The following is a 19,934-nucleotide window of genomic DNA, read 5'->3' as shown; positions in this document are numbered from 1 at the left end:
GGGCCGTGTTTTCCTGAGTATTGGTATGGTTTATAGTTTTTTTGTTGCTGTCTGGTCATTTTATCTTGATGGGTTTGTTCAGTTGATTAGATTCTCCATCTAGTCTCGGGTTTTATTTAGGTGCTTTTTTGTGTGTGTGTTAAATCTTCTCTTTGACACTTTGTTCTTCTTATTCTATTTCCTTGTTGTTGGCCAAGTTCCCTTGGAGGAAAATATTAGGGCCAGGGAAAGCAAAAGAGGTAATAAAAGAAAGAGTATAATAGTATTGATAGTAAATGTTAGCAGAAGAACCATGTGAGACCTAGGAGAATGAATATTAAACTCATGCAAGCAGTGTAGAGTTATAACAATAAGAAAGTGGAGTACCAACATTGAGATGGTAAACTGAATATGGAGAAGAATATAGAATGGATTAGAAGGCCAATGTAGTCAGGAGAGATGGAAAGAGAAAAGAAAGGACAATAATATAAAGAGTGAATAAAAGATAGAAAACAGAATAGAGGTGTTAGAAATAAAAAGACAGAAAAACTGGGGGCTAAACAAAGAGAGGTGGAATGTAAGAGAAACAGACAGAAGATGGAAGATAGAAAGATAGAAAGGAAAGGGGATAGAATTGGTAGCCAAAATCAGTACATACAGAAAAGAGGAAATTGAGGATGAGGAAGCACAGCAAATAAGAAACCCTGCCTGCAGCACCTAATAGAAAAAAAGAAGAAAAGAAAAAGAGAGGGGAAAAAAAAAAAAGGATAGTGGGGGATAAAGAGGAAGGAAAGACAAGAAAACAAACATACAAAAAAGACCAGACAAGGCCTCAAGCAAGGAGTCCTCTTTGCAATTGAATAAACTGATTAGGAGTTTATCCTTCCGCCCTTCTCCCTTCCTCACTTCTCTCTCTCCCAGGGCAGCAGGAAGCCTGTGTGAGAGCTCCCCTCTGAGATTCAAATGGGACCCTGGTGAACTAACTCACCACAGAAAAGGATGACTCTTAGTCTCTTGAGAGAGAGCACCCACACCTTCCTGGGAACCCTGAATATGCTATTGGAAGCCTGCCAAGCACATCCTACTGTCCCCCTCCCTTAGGTGTGTTGCACAGGACTATTTAATTGCCTGACTCCACCTTTTCCCAGACCATCTCTCCCTATTCCAGGGTGTTTAGATAAATCAGGCTCTTTCAGCAGATTCACCTCTTCTCTTTTCCTAGCCTCTCCCCAAGCCAGCTGACATGCTCTTCCAAGTTCAAAAAAAGGGGGGACCAGACAATTGAACCTGCAATCCTCGGGCCCCTGTGCACCCCCTCACCAGAACCCTCGCATTCTCGGAGTTTGTCTGAGACCAGTGGGCTAGGGGAATGCCAGAGTTCAGGGAATGCTGGGTTCAGGGAACGTGGGCTTAGGGGAATTCAGGCTTGGGAAAGGCGGGTGCTGCCGTGTGACCAACAGTGTTCAGGGAATGCTGTGACTAGCAGCCCTAGGAGAAGGGTTTAGCCTTCCCACAGCTCCCAGCTCAAGTGCCAGAAACCCACAGTTTTACCTTGAGCAAACATTCCTTTTGTCACACTCTCTCAAGATTGATGTTGAGTTAATTTTTGTGTAAGGTGTGAAACAAGGGTCTTCTTTCTTCCTTTTGGATATGGATTTCCAGTTCTTCCAGCACCATTTGTTGAATAGGTTGTTCTGGTCCAGCCGGGAAGGCTTGACCACCTTTTCAAAAATCACTTGATTGTAGATGTGAGGTTCTATTTTCGAGTTCTTGATTCTGTTCCATTGGTCAATGTGTCTGTCTTTATGCCAGTGCCATACTGTTTTTACTACTGTGACTAAGTAATATGCTTTAAAGTTAAGAAGTGAGAATCCTCCAACTTTGTTCTTTTTAAGGATCTTTTTAGCTATTCAGAGCCCTTTGCTCTTCCAAATAAATCTGATAAGTGGTTTTCCACTGTTGGATTTTTATTGGAATTGCATTGGTTCTATAAATCAGTTTGGGTAGAATTGACACCTTAATGATATATAGTCTCCCAATGCATGAACACAGAATGTCCTTCCATTTAGGTAAGTCATATTGGTTTCTTTCAGCAATATTTTGTAGTTTTCTGAATACAGGTCCTTTATGTACTTGTTTTTTCCTAAATATTTGATTGTTTTAATTACTGTTATAAATGGAATTTTTCCCCAATTTTTTCCTCAGATTGCACATCAGTAGTGTATAAAAATGCTATTGATTTTTGCATATTAATCTTGTATCCTGCTGCTTTGCTGACCTCGTCTATTAGCTCTAGTAGTTTTGTTGTGGATTTTTCAGGAGATTCTAGATATAGGATCATATCATCAGCAAATAGTGAAAGTTTTACTTCCTCCTTATTTCTTTATGTAACCTAATTACTCTAGTTAGAACCTCTAGCACAATACTGAATAATAATGGTGACAGTGGGCATCCTTGTGTAAGAGTAATTTTTTAAACCCAGGAGCAAGTTCGTGACACAATCACTTGACAAGTAGCTGAGGTTTTACTGGGCAATAACTATGTTCACTGGGTAAATAAGTCTCAGATGGATATTAATTTCTTCTTTAATTGTCTTAAATTTGAGTTGGGTATAAGTTAACATTTATCAAACAGTATCTGTATTAGTTATCTGTTATTGTTTAACAAATTATCCCAAAACTTAGTCCCTTAAAATAATAATAATATATCTCTCAATTTCTATGGGTAAGGAATCTGGGCATGGCTTAGTTGGGTCCTCTGGCTTGGCAGGAGATACTGCCTCTAAATTCCAAAGCTCTTCACTAATCAAACATAATTGAAAAGATGGTTGGGAGCAAAAGCTGTCACTTCCCATTCACAAGACATGTAGAAACAGCAGAGATCCAGGGAGAATTGTATCCCAATAGTTTCCTTTAGGCACCTTTATTTTTACATTTGCTCATTTTTTTCTTTCCTTTTTCCAACAAAGTTTTGTGCAACTATGTGCCAGACACATAAAGTGTACTCTATGTTTTTCTTTATTTTTTAGAAGATAGTAGGATCAAACCTGGGACCTTGTATGTGGGAAGCATGTGCTCAACCTCTGAGCTACACCCACTCCCCTACTTTATGTATTTTTGTATTTGACTTCTTTTTTAAACAGTGGGCTTATGTTGATTTTATAATAAAAGAACAAAAATATTAACATTTCTTATGGTTGGATGGCAGGATTATGAAATATTCTTACATTTGCATCATCATTATACTTTTCTTTTTTTTTTTAAGATTTATTTTTTATTTCTTTCCCCATCCCCACCCCCCAGTTGTTTGCTCTCTGTGTTCATTCACTGTGTGTTCTTCTGTGACTGCTACTATCCTTATCAGCGGCACTGGGAATCTGTGTTTCTTTCTGTTTCATCATCTTGCTGCGTCAGCTCTCCATGTGTGCAGCACCATTCCTGGGCAGGCTGCACTTTCTTTGGTGCTGGGCAGCTCTCCTTACGGGGCACATTCCTTGTGCATGGGGCTCCCCTCAGTGGCAGGGCACTCCTTGCGCGCATCAGCACTGCGCATGGGCCAGCTCCACACGGGTCAAGGAGGCCTCGGGTTTGAACTGCGGACCTCCCATGTGGCAGATGGACGCCCTATTCATTGGGCCAAGTCTGCTTCCCCCGCTTGTATTCTTGTTAGTGGCACGTGGAATCTGTGTCTTGTTTTGTTGCATCACCTTGCTGCATCAGCTCTCCATGTGTGCAATGCCATTCCTGGGCAGGCTGCACATTTTTTGCACTGGGCGGCTTTCCTTACAGCGCGCACTCCTTGCACATGGGGCTCCCCTACACGGGCACACCCCTGCGTGTCACAGCACTCCTTGTGCACATCAGCATTGCGTGTGGGCCAGCTCCACATGGGTCAAGGAGGCCCTGGGTTTGAACCTTGGACCTCCCATGTGGTAGGCGGGCACCCTATCTGTTGGGCCACATCCGCTTCCCACACTTTTCTATATTTCCATATTTTCTTCAGTTATCATGCATACCATTTACAATGCTTAAATATATTTAAGTACAGATAAATATACCTTTCAAGTCCAGGAGATATTGTCTTTTCTGAAGATCATGGAATAGAGCAGATGGTCCTTTTATAGGACTTTTATAGGACTATCCATGACCATATGTTTTAGCATATGAGGATTTAATCCTCTTAGTTCAGGTCATATACTAATTTTTCCTTTAAAGAGATTTTCTTATTGAAAAACTTCATCCAGTCTATCACCAGTATTCTAGTATTGCCTTGCTCTTTATAGTTATAGCAGTTATCAGAGTGAGTTGTTAATAATAGGCAATTTGTGAGTCAGATAACTAATCTCTCAACTGATATTTTACTTATGCAATCATGTGAATATATTAGAAATAGTGTATTAACCAGAAAGCAGCTACTACTTCTCTGTGCATTGGGGTTTTGCCCATGTTTATCATCTCATTATCACTTGAAAGGTAACAGAGCAAGCGTGGCCATATTTCAGAGGCGAAGAAACTAGACACCGAAATATAAAATCACTTTTATATTGAGTCAATACAGAAAGGAAGTCAAGAAATATATCTGGAATGTGCCCTCATCCAATATGCTGCTTTCATCTCCAGCAGCACAAAGAAAGGGTGATTTTGAAGCTTTTGTTCAGCTAAAATACCTGTTCACATTCAATAGAGTTGAGGGCGTATGCTGAGAAGAGTAGGCCCTTTCTCAACCACGGTTGCAGCTGGCAGAAATGTAAACTTATAGCAGTTACTATTAAGTAATTTACATCTTTAAGAAGCTATAAAGTCCTCTGAAACTTTAATAAAGAAACAACATGGATTTTCAAACAATTCAATGCAAATGACTAAAACAAGTTAAAAAAATTATCTTCAGGACCTTTTGCTAAAATCATAAAATATTTTGCCTTTTCTATAAACAAACCTTGGGAATCAGTCACATCCACAAACATTGGACAAGTTAGCACATAAAACCTCAGATATGTGCTGCAAACCAGAGCATATCTCATCTGTATAACAGGGGAAGAGAGTGAAACATTCTGGCCCTCTGAAATCACTGCTCTTAGAAGTGTGGCTGTTTCAGATAATACCTTGAACCATTAATTAAAACGCCTATATTTGATTATTCTGAACATACCACATGGGGTAAACTAGTTGCTCTCAAGAGCCGCGTAAGATTACAGGATCAGATAAATTATAACTGTTGAGAATTCTGTACATGTTTTTTAATTAGTAGGATTAAAATATTTGGGAAACATTATTATGCTGTATTAGGAAACCATATTCAATCAGCTTGGTAATCATTCCACTTAGCCTCAAAATAAGGAGGAGAAGATGCTTTGTTCTTAGATGTGGAGGATAACTACATTCCCAGCCTATTGGCACTTTACATAGTAACAATTCTATCATGCCTTTCTTTTTGTTAGAGGCAACCCTCTGGGCATATTTCATCCATTTGACCAGCTACAGAGGAGACAGCCCTTGGATAATCAGGATCCAAGAAGTCTACCAGAGGGGTTGCTGCATTGGAATTCCTTTTCAGTTGCACCTAACTTTATATGAAAATTATGTGTTTGAAAATTTCCATGCCCCTTGTCAGCCCAAAGGTGGTTATTTATATGTTTGGAAAATGTGATCTAACTCAACTGAGGTGATTTTTTATTTAAATACTCCCAGGGGAAAATATGTTTCTTATTTCACTTTGAAAGCTCTCTTTTTAAATAATTTAGTCTGAGTTGCCTTCTCTGTTTTGTCATTCTGCAACTTGTAACTGGAAAGTGATACTACTTATTTTTTGCCCCATTATAATAAAAACTGGCCACTTGAAAATTAAGTTTTATGCTCAATTTCTCCCACACTTATGAGTAAATTTCTTATATTAGAGAAAATTGCAATGAAAGGGTGGGTTTTCAGCATGTTATTAGTCTTACAATTAGTTTAAATGATTAAAAGAATTTTTTCACATTTTCTAAAAGATTTTGAGGATTACCTAAGTTTCTTAATTATTAGCTAGTACTATATTTAGGCAAATTATCATGATTTCTCATTTCTCAGATTGTTCATTTTAGGTCGTTTTTCCCTCCCACTTTTTTTTTGTTTTTTTAGCTTCCTCCATCATGCAAAATGATTTAAAAAATTTTAACGCAAAATATGACCTGTGGTAGTTTGAGATTATTTATGAACCCCAAAAAGAGAAGGATATTTGTAAACTGATCTGTTCTTCTGGTATGATACCCTTTGATTATATTAAATTCAAAGGTCTTAAGTTTACTTGATTAAATAAATTTAGGGCTTTTGATTCAACCATGTCAGTAGGGCATGACTCAGAGTTTAGTCCCTGCCCCCTTGGTGGGCTGATATAAACAGGAACTCACTCAGGAAGACACAGGGACATAGACACAGCAGAGGAGAGAACTTTGATCTTACAACCCGGGAAGAGAGATGAGCCATTTGCCTCAGAGTTTGCCACTGAGCTGGAAAAGAAGCAAGCCCTATGCCAGCCTGTAGCTGAGAGAAGGCTGAACCCTCACAGAGATTGCCCGCCATCTTCCTTAAACACGTGGCAATTGACTTTGGTGAGAAAACAACCTTGAGTTGAACTCTTTAGGGCGTTGCAACTGTGATTTTTTTACCCGAAATAAATACCCTTTATAAAAGCCGACTGATTTCTGGTATTTTGCTTTACCACCCCTCTGGCTGACTAATACATGGCCTCAGGCAACATTTGGATTGTCTATTTAACTAAGAAAATATTAGGGAATTAAAATTATGGGATGACTTGTGCTACCAGCCAGGATGGTGTAAATGGGACCAGAATTAACCTCCCACCTAAAACAATGGAAAAACTGGACAAAATTTAGGAAGCAGTAGTTTTCATATATCAGAGAACAAGCAGCAAAGGGCAGTGATTGTTAGAGAAGGACCCAAGAAGTGAGTCTATGATTGCCCTGACAGCAGGGGAGTTTCCAGGCAGCAGCACAGAGGGGCGGGCCTTAGACAGAGCTAGGCTACTTCTCTGAGTCCAGGAAACAGAGTTTGAAGATCTGGGAGGCAGAGGAGTCAGAATTTGAAGGGTGAAAACCAGAGGAGAGAGGTTCAAAAAAGAAAAGCTGTGGAGGATTCCCCTTCAGTCTTCAGCTGAGTACTGATTGGTACATATATGTGAGAAAATTACCTAGACTGAAGAAAGAAAGAACCATTGAAAAAGAGCAAACAGGATAAAACTTGGACTCACACAAGGCAAGGAATAGTTTGTGTTCCCATCAGATAGAGTAGAAAGACCTCCTATACACAGGGTATTGAGTAAAGTACTCAGAGATACTCAGTAATTGGGCCAAATGATCCCTAGACTAAAGGCTGTTCTGGACCCACCTAACAAAGCTTCAAAGTAAGCCTTGAAAAGATTAAACTGTTTCCAAAGAACATAACTTCATCCCAGAACAAAGCTCAAATGATCTAATGGGATACAAGAAGTCCAGCACAAAACCTAGAGCTAACATCATACTTACAGATGAAAGACTGAATGTTTTTCCCCCAAGACTGGGGACAGACAAGGATGTTCATTTAGACGTTTACCCTACTGATGGAAATTAGCATAATTTAAAATAAGATTCTTTGCTTCCTGAAAATCAAGCATGTACGTGTTCAGATAATGTTTTCATTTTATGTTTTAACAATATAAATACTAAATAGTACTAAATAACCAAATGTTACAAGGATAATGCCAGAGATATTGTTTACAACCACAGGTACTTTTTTCCCCTGTCTCCCTCACTATACAATGTACAAGTCACCCATTTAAAGTGTACAATTCAATAGCTTTTAGTATACTCACAGAGGTGTGCAAATATCACCATAATCTAATTTTACAATATTTTTATCCCCCCCTTCCCCAAAAACCCTGTACCTATTAGCAGTAGCACTAATATACTTTATATTACTATTCTGGACATTTCATATAAATAGAATCATAGAAATATGATCTTCTGTGACTTCTTTCATTTAGCATATTTTCAAGATTCATCCATGTTTTAGCATGTATCAGTACTTCATTTCTTTTTATTCTGATCAATGTTACACAAAGAGACACAGAGGAGTGAGAATAAGAGACGCAGCAGACCAGGGAGCTGACGTGATGCAAAAGATTGAGCACCTCTCTCCCACTTTGGAAGGTCCTAGGATTGCTTCCCAGTGCCTCCTAAAGAGAGGACAAGCAGACGGAGAAGAACACACAGTGAATAGACACAGAAAGCAGACAGCAAGTGCAAAACAACGGAGGGGGGTGGTGGCAAATAAATCTTTTTAAATAAACAACAAAAAACGTGGGGAGCAGATATGGCTCAAGCAGTTGAGAGCCCACCTCCCACATGGGGGGTCCTGGGTTCTGTTCCCAGGGCCTCCTAAAAAACACAAACAATGCGCAGACAATGAGCAAAAGCAATGAGCAGACAACGAGAAAAAACAAACAAAAAACAACAATCAAGACAAAGAGTAAAAACAACAGATAATGAGCAAAAAAAAAAAAAAAACCACAAATGAGGGAAGCAGACATGGCTCAACTGACAGAGCATTCTGTCTACTGTATGGAGGGTCCAGGGTTTGATCCCCAGGTCCTCCTGACCGGTGTGGTAAGCAGGCCCATGTGCAGTGCTGCTGTGTGCAAGGAGTGCCGTGCCACCCAGAGGCACCCCTGCATAGGGGTGCCCCACGTGCAAAGTGTGCGCCCCACGAGAACTGTCCCACGTGAAAAAAAGCGCAGCCTGCTCAGGTGTGGCGCTGCACATGGAGAGGTGATGCAGCAAGATGACGCAACAAAAAAGAGATGCAGATTCCCAGTGCCACCTGATAATGCAAGCAGACGCAGAAGAACACACAGCGAATGGACACAGAGAGCAGACAACAGGGGGAGAGGGGGAAGAGAAATAAATAAAATAAATCTTTAAAACAAACAAACAAATGAGGGGAGTGGAGGTAGCTAAAGCCATTGGGCGCCTCCCTCCAACATGGCAAGTCCTAGGTTTTGTTCCCAGTGCCTCCTGAAAAGAAGACAAGCAGACAGAGAGTGCAAACAATGAGCGAAGTGGGTAGAAATAAATAAATAAAATAAATCTTAAAAACAAAAAAATGAGCAGGGAGCAGATGTGGCTCAAGCAGTTGAGCACCTGCCCCCCACATGGGAGGTCCTGGGTTCAGTTTCATGCCTCCTAAAGAAAAAGCAAACAGATAATGAGCAAAAAGAAAAAAGCAAACAGACAAGGGAGCCGTCTTGGGGCGGGGGAGGGGGGAAGCTAATGTGTCCAGTACAAAAATATATCAATAAATTTTAGCTATTTCTTCCCTGAAAATCTTCCTTGAGGGCTCAGGACTTAAATATATGTCACTTTCCTGGCCTAAGAGTCTATCTTTGGTTTAGGTAAGTATTTGAACAGAACTTGCTTAACAACTGATTTCATAGTCTGCATCTTTTTCTCTCTTTATATTCAGTTGAGATTTTTTTCATACTTTTTTTTTATCCTTTTAGTCTTCAAGATTACATTTTAATTAATCCATATTCAGTTTATTCCTAGGAAATTATTACATGTTGGGCATGTCTTTTCAACTTCTCATCTCCAACAAAGAAAGTAGAAAATTTTTAATTTTTTTAAAATTTTTATTTATTTATTTTTAAAGATTTATTTATTTATTTAATTCCCCCCCTCCCTTGGTTGTCTGTTCTTGGTGTCTATTTGCTGTGTCTTGTTTCTTTGTCTGCTTCTGTTGTCGTCAGCGGCACGGGAAGTGTGGGCGGCGCCATTCCTGGGCAGGCTGCTCTTTCTTTTCGCGCTGGGCGGCTCTCCTCACGGGCGCACTCCTTGCGCGTGGGGCTCCCCCACGCGGGGGACACCCTTGCGTGGCAAGGCACTCCTTGCGCGCATCAGCGCTGCGCATGGCCAGCTCCACACGGGTCAAGGAGGCCTGGGGTTTGAACCGCGGACCTCCCATATGGTAGACAGACGCCCTAACCACTGGGCCAAAGTCCGTTTCCCAAGAAAGTAGAAATTTGATAAAACCAACAAGTTCTGGAGAACGGAACCAAGTGAAGCTGGCAAAGAGCAACACGAATTTTAATACTCTTTGAAATGAGTATGATTATTGTGTTTACCAATTTGCCTCGAACATTTCTTCAGAAAAAAAGACTAAAAACAATTCTGGTTTGTTTCCTATTTGGTTTTCCATGTGTGTATTTCAAAATATATACATGTTTTTTCAGTTAATGCATTCTATATTCCTGTGAAACTTGTGGTTAGCAAACATTGGTTAACTTCTCATTTTATGGTAGAGAAATTGTGGCCTAAAGTGGCTGAGTTGCTTAAGACATCTGGACTAGTCTAGGGAAATTAGCATAAGTCCAGATTCTAAGACCTGTTTAATTAATATTCAGGGAATGGGTTCCTCTGAAGTAGAAATGTCCCCAGTGAAATCCTTAAATTTTCTTTTCAGCTAGATTTTTGTTTACACACATGAAAAATGTTTGGCATGTTTATTTTATGTGCCATCCAAATCCTTCTTTTCAACGTTAATATCCTTGTTTATCCTGTGTGTGTGTGCCAGGCGCACACATTTCACCCTTGACAGCTTTCTGTTTAAGTTATTGTCTTAATTTTTGCCTTTTGGCTTTCTTTTTCTGGCTATATACTTAGTATTTAACTACTTTTATGTTGCTGTTAAGAATCTATTCAGTAGATTTCTTCTTTTTTTTAAAGATTTATTTTTATTTATTTCTCTCCTCCCTCCCCCCCCCCCCCCACCCCAGTTGTCTGTTCTCTGTGTCTATTTGCTGCGTGTTCTTCTTTGTCCACTTCTGTTGTTGTCAGCAGCACGGGAATCAGTTTCTTTTTGTTGCATCATCTTGTGTCAGCTCTCCGTGTGTGCGGTGCCATTCCTGGGCAGGCTGCACTTTCTTTCGCACTGGGCGGCTCTCCTTACGGGGCACTCCTTGTGCATGGGTTTCCCCTACACAGGGGACACCCCTGCGTGGCAGGGCACTCCTTGCACCCATCAGCACTGCGCATGGGCCAGCTCCACACGGGTCAAGGAGGCCCGGGGTTTGAACCATGGACCTCCCATGTGGTAGACAGATGCCCTAACCACTGGGCCAAGTCTGCTTCCCTGGAGTTCTTGCTATTATGTTTGACAATAAATTTGCTTTAATGCCTTGCTGATTTTCTCACATCTCTTCATAAGTGTAATTTTTAAAAATTCTTTTCTCTTCTGGATTTATATACTCCCTAACAAAATGATGAGCCTTCTTAAACATTTCCTGACTCCTTCCTTTTCCCTCAATTTCCATGTCATTACTACTGGTGTCTTAGTTTGCCACAGAGCTATGTAAAGTACCAGAAATGGGTTGGCTTTTATAATGGGGATTTTATTTAGGGTAAAAGCTTATAGTTTTGAGGCCATGAAATGTCCAAATCAGAGCACCATCAGAGATGCTTTCTCACCAAAGTCAGCACTGGTGATCCTGTTGTCCTGCCATGTGGCAGAAATGGTGCCCGATCTCTGCCAAGGTTCCTGCCTTCTCTTCCAAAATCTACTGTCTCCTGGAGTTCAAGGGCAACCAGGCACAGGGCTTGTCTCTTTCTGGATCTCCTCTCTCAGTCTTAGTTGCTCTGCTTTTTTCCTGAGTTCAGCTGTGGGCTATCAGGCTCATGGCTCATCTCTTCAGCCTTGAGCTGCTCCAGGGGCCCAGCCTTTTGGGAGTTTCATGCTTGAGCTTCGGCTGCTGGTGATCCTCCAGTCCTTTCTCACATGACAGGCTCAAAAATGGCAGCTTCTTTTCTCTGTGTGTCTGTAGCCATTTGATATCATTATGAATTCCAAAAGTAGATATTGGATTATGTTTGTAATCTGATCTGTACCTGGACCTGATTGAGTTATGATTAGGGCTTTAATTGGGCCACGTCATTAGGGCATTGAGTCCCTGCCCCTTGGTGGGTGGGGATTCACAGATAAAAGGCACAACAAGGGACAGAGTTGAGGGTTTCTGATGTTGGAGTTTTGATGCTGAAGTTTGATGCTGGAGTCTTAAGCTGGAGCCCTGGGGAAAGAGACTGAGTCATTTGCCTGATCATCTACAACTGACTTTGTGGAAAGGGGCAAAGCCTAGAGAGTCTCATAGTCTTCAGCTGACCTTGTGGAGGAAACAGAGGAGCTGAGCCCAGAGGTACCCAGAAAACCTGAGCCCTCAACTCTGTCCTTTGCCATGCCTTTTATCTGTGAATCCCCACCCACCAAGGGGTGGGGACTCAACGCCCTAATGATGTGGTCCAATCAATCCCTAATCATAACATAAGCACACCCAGGTACAGACCAGATTACAAACATAATCCAATATCTATTTTTTGAATTTATAACTATGTCAAACTGCAACAGAGTCAGGTGAAACAAAGAGAATCCTTTGATCCAGTCCTTAGGTAGCCGCCCATAGTCCAAGACCCATAACCACACTTTAAGGTCTGTATTGCTCCCTCTAGCACCAGCAATCTGCACTAGAAGTGTGGGCTGCTGTTCTCACAGCCACTGCTCATCTGGGGTGTTGGGATGGTAGGTGGGCAACTTAAATGCCACAGTGCTCTCTTATCACAAAACAGCAGCTTTTTTCTTCAACAAGTCTTCCTCTAGTCATTTTAAGCTTTTTACTAGATTCTAAAGTTCTGCAAAAGTTAATTCTGACAGTTCTTGCCAGCTCATTTGTTGCTTTTGGGGAGAGAGAGAGCCCTGAAGTTCCCTACTCTGATTTTTGGTGACATCCAATAATTTCCTTTTAAAGGTTAGAATATACTGAGAATATACTGCCACATGCCAATTCTTTTTCATAAGCAGGTGATGACGAAAAATATGTTAGATAAATCTCTTTCAAAAGTTAGATCTCCAAAAGGTTCTGTAACTCCAAGATGTGGTTTAGTTTAGTTTTAGGTTTTCTGTTTTTTAAAAAAAAGAATTTGGAACTAGTTACAGGTTCAGAGTTTTGTTGTTCCAGTGTATTCTAAAGAAAAAAAAAGTTTTGCTTTCCTTGATTTAAAAATAAATATAGGGAAGTGGATGTAGGTCAGTGGTTGAGTGCCTGCTTCCTATGCATGAGGTCTCAGGTTCAATTCCCAGTATCTCCTAAAAAACAAACAAACAAACAACAAAAACCAACTCATTGGTGAACAGATGTAGCTCAGTGGTTGAGTGTCTGCTTCCCACGTATGAGGTCCTGGGTTCAATCCCTGGTACCTCCTAAAAAAAACATTATTATGGGAAAAAATGGGAAATACAGAAAAGCACAGAAAAGAAAAAAATCATCAGTAATTGCTCCCACCTAGATATAACCTCTATTTACATTTTGGAGGCTATCTTTCTAGTTTAGTTTTCTCCTAGCCATTGCAATTATTTTTTAGTTCAGTCCTTGAGCTAGCCTCTAATGGTAAAGTACTGTCCAAGGAATCTTATAGAATAGAGATGTAACAATGGGATACAATTTAACCTACCCTTCCTCTCTACACTTGACTTTTGATAGAAACTATTTCTTGTCTTTTTTTTTTTCCTGGTCCTATCTAGACTTGGCCTACAGGGTAAGTGACTAAAGAAACACACATATTTATATTTCTAACAATAAAAGAAACCAGGTGAAAAACAAAATTTTTCATATAAATATTTTAATTACATTATCATACAAGCGGAACAAAGTTGTGTGTGTGTATATATATATGCATCTGTTTACAAATATGTAAGCATATGAATGAAGGCTAGAAAGGAATATACAGAAAAAATATGTTAGGGCATTGGGGTTATGTTTTTTCATTATTTTGTAATATATTCAACATGTCAAAAATTACTGAAATAGGACTATTTTAGCATTAGAGAATTTTATATAAATGAATTTGTTCAAGAGCTTCTCTGTCAATATCCTTTTCTGGGTATATATCATAGTCCAGTGGTACTTCTTCAACCCAGGGAGTTAACTGTATATTAGTCTGAAAAAAAAAAAGATTTATAAAAAAATGTTAAAATTTCGGAATGATCCTGTTTTCCAGAATTTCAAGAAATTATCATTAATCAAGTAATTAAACTCAGATTTTTATGACAATGGGCAGGACTAAGTTCTACATAGTGCCACATGAACAATCTGTTGTGTTTCTATATGGAAGGTTTGTGGATTTAGGGACTTTATTTTTATTTGGGGACTTGAAAGAATAAATAAAATATAAAATAGAGTAATTATTTCAATGAAATTAATTTGATAATCATTGATCTTAAACAAAAGACTAAAACAACAATAGGAATAAACAGAGAACACAGAAAAACTGTTCATATATACACAGTGATGGTGCTAAGGGGTTGCTTGAGGAGCTTATCTCCTTCCATAACCTTCATCGAGGCCTTCCCCTCACATTGCAAACTTGAGTCTCCACACCACAGAAATTCTGGAGCCACTACTGGATATATCCGTTTAAAGAAGATTCCTTAAATAGGAAAGCAATAAAGTTATTCAAGAGTTTATTTATAAGGTCTCTCAAAAATATTAATTTCTAATTGCTATCTGAACAGATTTAGGTATTTGGTGTGAAAGCTATTATTTTGGTATATGAAAAGTCACTGAATTACTTCAATATGAGTGGAAATTATAATATAGATTGGAGATCATATATTTTAAAAGGTACATTTTTATGAGAATGGAAACGTGTGGTTGGATCCCATTGCTCATGGAGTGAATCTCATGAGAAGGGAAAGAGGTGGGGGGAAATTGGGGAGAGTTACATCTTTTCTTTATTCACCTCTGGATCACTTCCCTTGTAACGAACATGAATTACTATTGTGATTTAGATGGTTGATGTAGAAATCCTAAAAAGGTATTATGTATGATTTTTTAGTTTAGTATTTTTTTTTTTTAAGGAAGAAATGGATACTTAAATTTAGTAGTGTTTATCTGCAGGGAAAGCACCACCAATGGAAATAATAATACTCTATTAAAAAATGCAACAGTACCTTTCATCTAGGGATCTGAAAGAGCTTTCCAGATGTTAATTAACTTTCACACAAGAGTTATCTTATTGGGTTGAATCTTATTATTAAACATAAGCCTTAATTTTATATAGAGAATCTGGGGAACAAAGAAGTGGCTTGTGCAAGATTCCAAACCAACCTGTAAGTCAAACTGTGGACAGTACATGAGCCTCCAGTCTACTTATTTGACAATAGAAGCTTTGAACAACTTTGTTCCTTTTGCTATAAGGGACAAAATTATGATGTGGGTATTCTAAGTTCCTAATAAACAATATTCAATAACTTTTGTTAACCTAAAACTCTACTTCCATGATTGAAAAAAAAATTGGGTGGAGAAGCAAGATAAAAATGACAATTTCATTACTCCTGAGGTCAGTGAACACACCACAAACCAGTGCTTAATCCATTAAGGTCTTCTTGTTCTCTCTATCAACCTCCACTATTTTCAGATAAAATATTTCTAGAATAATTACCAGAAAAGAAAAGCAGAAAAATTTTGACAACAAAAGTGCTGAAAGGAGGCTTCCATACCTGAAGGCCTGAGAGAGAATCTTCAAGACTTGGTACTGTTATTAGTAACGATCCTTGTTTCCTTACATTATGATTGATATATTCCCAGGCTCTACAACACATTAAAAACCAATATGTTAGGTTACCAGACACTGGGAAAACCTTTAAAAATTAAAATGTCAAAAGAAAATGCATATAGGTAATATCTATAAATCCACACAGGCAAAACATTTTTGCCATCATTAAGTAGGACTGTAGTAGTATACTAGAAATTGGTAACTTCTCCTGTTCTTGAAGGATTGTTGGCAAAATTGTGAGGTTACAGTACAAAGGAGATGAACAAGATAGGATTCACACTATTATACAGTACTCTGAATAAGACTAAAGCTCTGTTTTCCTAACTGGATCCACCAGTCAAAGCTGGTTCAGAGTTAAAGTCCCTTAAACTATGTCAAAGTTGGTTATACAGACTAGTAGTGGGCTGAGATTGCTGGGGATGGAGGTGGGGAAGAGTCATGGAGAAAAAAAGGTCATAGAAGCTGGAAACCAATCAAGAGCTAATAATAAGAAACCAATCAAGAGCTATAATATGTAGATTTGATCTTTTAAAATCACATCAAGAAAGAAATCGTACTTAATATGACTGCCAGAATATTCAAAGACTTCTGGTACAAGATGGCACTTGAAAAGGTAAGTGGGATAAGCCAGGTCAAAGCATGATGGACTATCACATGCAGGTGTGTGTCAGAGGGCAGTGTTTGACTGACCAACTGACCTTTCGAGTAGACATGAACTGGATTTCTACACTGTGCATGAGTCTTAATAGTACACCCCAGTATTGGGGAGAAATGGTCAAGCAAAGCAGGGTGTGTGCATCTTAAAATGGAGAAGGTGGGCACTAGTATAAATGATACTTATTTTAGCTATAACAATGGCTATTAGGTTTAGGTAATCCTTGAGTTTATTGGGTAAAATGATACAAATGTTCTTTTTCTCAAGCTAGAAATAAAATCATGTAGCTGTGTTTGATAATAAATATCATTGTGTTTGTGTTAGAGTTGTTTGTTGTTTTGACATAGTTCCTAAAATGGCATATTTTACAAGTTTGTTTAGTAAGAACAAAGAAACTGAGTATATCATTGTGGTTTAGCATGGCTCTTAGTATAGCACTTGCTGTTTCTGGTAAATTGTCGCTGTAGTGGTAGTATCTGTTTCACCTACTGAAAAAGTATATATAGACATCTTTAAAACTAAAAATTATTCTACAAATATAGCTGTTACCCTTTAATGATATCCGGCTTATTCCGAAGCCTCAGCCTTTCCTGAGTACACACTTTCTATTGTTACAGATTTATAGTGGTTTTCTCTACTCCCACAGCAATATTATTTCACTTGTCCTCAGATTGTGATTTAGATATTAAAAGTCTTTGGAGGTTAAATGTTGTGCTATCTATTCTGTTACTGCAATATAGAGATAATACAAATAAATAATCAGTTTTTTCAGAATGATTCCAATACCAGAATGTCCTACTAGAAATTCTAAAATTACTCCTGCATGTCATCATTCATGATGAAATTAAGATAATTAACCATGAGAGATAACACATCTGTATTTAGAATTCATTGCACCAGACTAATTTAGGAGAATTGATTGAATGAACACATATGGCCTATACTGATTATATTGACACTTAGCTATTCAGTGATTCATAGGAAGTTCATGAAAGAATGTATCAAGAAAGTTTTTTTAAAAAAACCCAAATATGCAGTATTTCCACTGTCAAGTTCGTAGATAGCTTTTATCCTTGTTCAGCATTCAAAATCTTTCTATAATTAATCTCCAAAGAGTTTAAGGTGTTTTTGCCTTTCAACTTCAAACACAACATAAACCAGTAATCTTTCATTCTCTAACAATTACGTAATATTTGCTTACCTATCATCAACTTAAAAAGGCAAATGGCTAATCATACTTTGTCTGCTAGAAATTATACTTAAGGAGTATATGTGCTGGGGTATATGGGAATCCCCTATATTTTTGATGTAACATTTATGTAATCTAAAGCTTCTTTAAAAGTAAAATAAATTTTTAAAAGAGTATGTGTTCTATGATTAGAAAAACTTGAGCATGTTGTGCTGCTGGTCTTTGACCTGTGGTAAAAAATATCGACCATTCTGGATGAGTTTTGACTCTCTATTAGCTTTCAGTTGAACTAGTTTCTTTTTTTTTTTTTTTAAGATTTATTTATTTATCTCTCCCCTTCCCCCCGCCCCCCACCCCAGTTGTCTGTTCTCTGTATATATTTGCTGCGTGTTCTTTGTCTGCTTCTGTTGTCAGCGGCACAGGAATCTGTGTTTCTTTTTGTTGTGTCACCTTGTTGTGTCAGCTCTCTGTGTGTGTGGCGCCATTCTTAGGAAAGCTGCACTTTCTTTCGAGCTGGGCAGCTCTCCTTATGGGGTGCACTCCTTGCATGTGGGTCTCCCCTACGCGGGGGACACCCCTGTGTGGCACGGCACTCCTTGCGTGCGTCAGCACTGCACGTGCGCCAGCTCCACACGGGACAAGGAGGCCCGGGGTTTGAACCGCGGACCTCCCATGTGGTAGACGGACGCCCTAACCACTGGACCAAGTCAGCTTCCCTGAACTAGTTTCTTTTGAAGCTATTTAAATTTTTAATTTCATAGGGACAACAGTTAATTTCACACCTAGTAATAATGGATATGGGTGTGTGTGCGTGTCGGGGGAGAATGTAGAAGGAGAAGGGGTGATAGGATAAGGAGGTTTAATCATTTAGGTTAATCAATGTATTGCATGTTTATAAGCTGTAATTATGTGTATTTTTACTTCTCTGCAGTGGAAGCCTTACTGATACACTAATCTAAATACATTAAATTAATTCTTTCATACATTTAGAAAAGTGCTTTCCTGCATCTAGAGCACATACATGTCATTATGATAAGAAATTAGCAATCTGTCAGAAAATTAGCATCTCAGACTATAGGAATTTCCTAATTAGAGGAACCTATAGGTCCTGATGGGTCAAAAAAGCATTAAATTTTGTCAGGGAAGTTGGAAAAGTGATCACAGATTTGCTAGTTTTTCTCACTACTTGAAAAGAACATTTGGAATCAATTCCAGGAAACTACTGTTACCACCTCAAGAACAATTTTTTTTTAAAGTTAGTAATCAATCACTGTGTTCCAGGCTAATATTCTTAAATTCTGTTTTATGTCCATTTACATGCATTAGTTAATCCCTATCATTTTTTAACAGGATAGCAATATGACATATTCTTTAACAGAAAAGAAAACGGAGGCAGAAAAGAATAACTATAATGGCCCAGTGGGTATTGGTATCTTATGACTCCCTGACTGCTAAGCAAAGGCGTGGGTCATGAAATCATTTTATCTTTACCCAAAATTAGATGTAACATTTTACAAAGTTGGAGAATCAGAAGTTGTTTTCATATACAACACATTTCTTTATTAATATAATCTCACAGTTGAGGTGTTTTTTGAACAGTTTAATATGAAAACATTTCTACCCTACCAATTCATTTTTATAACTTGCTGATATATTTTAATAATAGATTTCTTGCTTAAATAAATAACGTACCTGGCCTGTTCTGCCTCATTAAGAAAATATTCAAAGACATTATTCATTATAACAACATCAGCATTTTGCAGAAGTGAACCCTGGGTACAGATGTCTGCATGAAACACCTAAAGAAGAATGAGTTCATGTAAGAGAACAAAGGTACTGCATCATTTAATTACATAATAAAAAAACTATTGATTCAAAAATGTTATGAGGCAATATGAGAGGTTATCACTCTTAAAATGAAAGAATAGTATAGTTAATACCACTGCCTATGGAAGTTACTTAAAAGCTAATAAATACAATAAACTTGTGAAAAATTGTTTATTTTAGATGAAAATATTTATTTAGTCTAATAACATTCTTTTGACACCTAAGTCAGGGCTTTTCCCACTCTATCACACCAATTCTAAGAGTCAAAGGAATTCTGGCTCCACTGCTAACTACTTTTGTACTCTTAGGCAGTCATTTATTTAAGTAATCTCTGAGTCCCAGTTTACACACAAATACAATGGGATAATATCCATCCTGATTCATAGAATTAAATGGAACCATATAAAAATCATAGAAGTAATTTATAAATTATAAAATGTTAATATAATATGCTCACTGGCCTTCTGTGGTTCATCTAAAACTAATTTGAATGCACTAACTTGAATGTATTATTTGTCAAAAAAAGTAAAATTGCTTAAAGAAACATACCTAAAGCAATGAAGGTAGAATATGCTTAATAAGTCTTGCATTGACTTTTTGTATAAACTGAATTTTCTTTTAATATATCAAAAGATCTTAGTTTCAAGCTGTTAGCA

The 19,934-nt window shown here is 38.2% G+C and overlaps 1 protein-coding gene across 6 annotated transcripts in view; it reads right to left on the bottom strand.

Annotated features, from left to right (window-relative positions):
- Nucleotides 1-13,655: 13,655 nt before the first annotated feature.
- LOC101426633 (uncharacterized) overlaps nucleotides 13,656-19,934 on the bottom strand; it is a 74,946-nt gene continuing 68,667 nt past the window's right edge. For 3 of the 6 annotated variants that reach the window (XM_058293554.2, XM_004467899.3, XM_071213990.1), the window contains 3 exons: nucleotides 19,144-19,250; nucleotides 15,552-15,642; nucleotides 13,656-13,990 (listed from right to left, as the gene is read on the bottom strand). In XM_058293554.2, coding sequence (XP_058149537.1) covers nucleotides 13,874-13,990; nucleotides 15,552-15,642; nucleotides 19,144-19,250 — 315 coding nt within the window. In that variant the 3' untranslated portion in view covers nucleotides 13,656-13,873. Of the gene's footprint in view, nucleotides 13,991-14,328; nucleotides 14,480-15,551; nucleotides 15,643-19,143; nucleotides 19,251-19,934 lie in introns of those variants that run through there. The other 3 variants (XR_011648373.1, XM_071213989.1, XM_071213988.1) reach the window with 3 other exon arrangements.

This window comes from Dasypus novemcinctus, chromosome 3 (genome assembly GCF_030445035.2).
Source record: "Dasypus novemcinctus isolate mDasNov1 chromosome 3, mDasNov1.1.hap2, whole genome shotgun sequence".
Lineage (NCBI taxonomy): Eukaryota > Metazoa > Chordata > Mammalia > Cingulata > Dasypodidae > Dasypus > Dasypus novemcinctus.
This window is presented reverse-complemented; position numbering and strand designations above follow the sequence as displayed.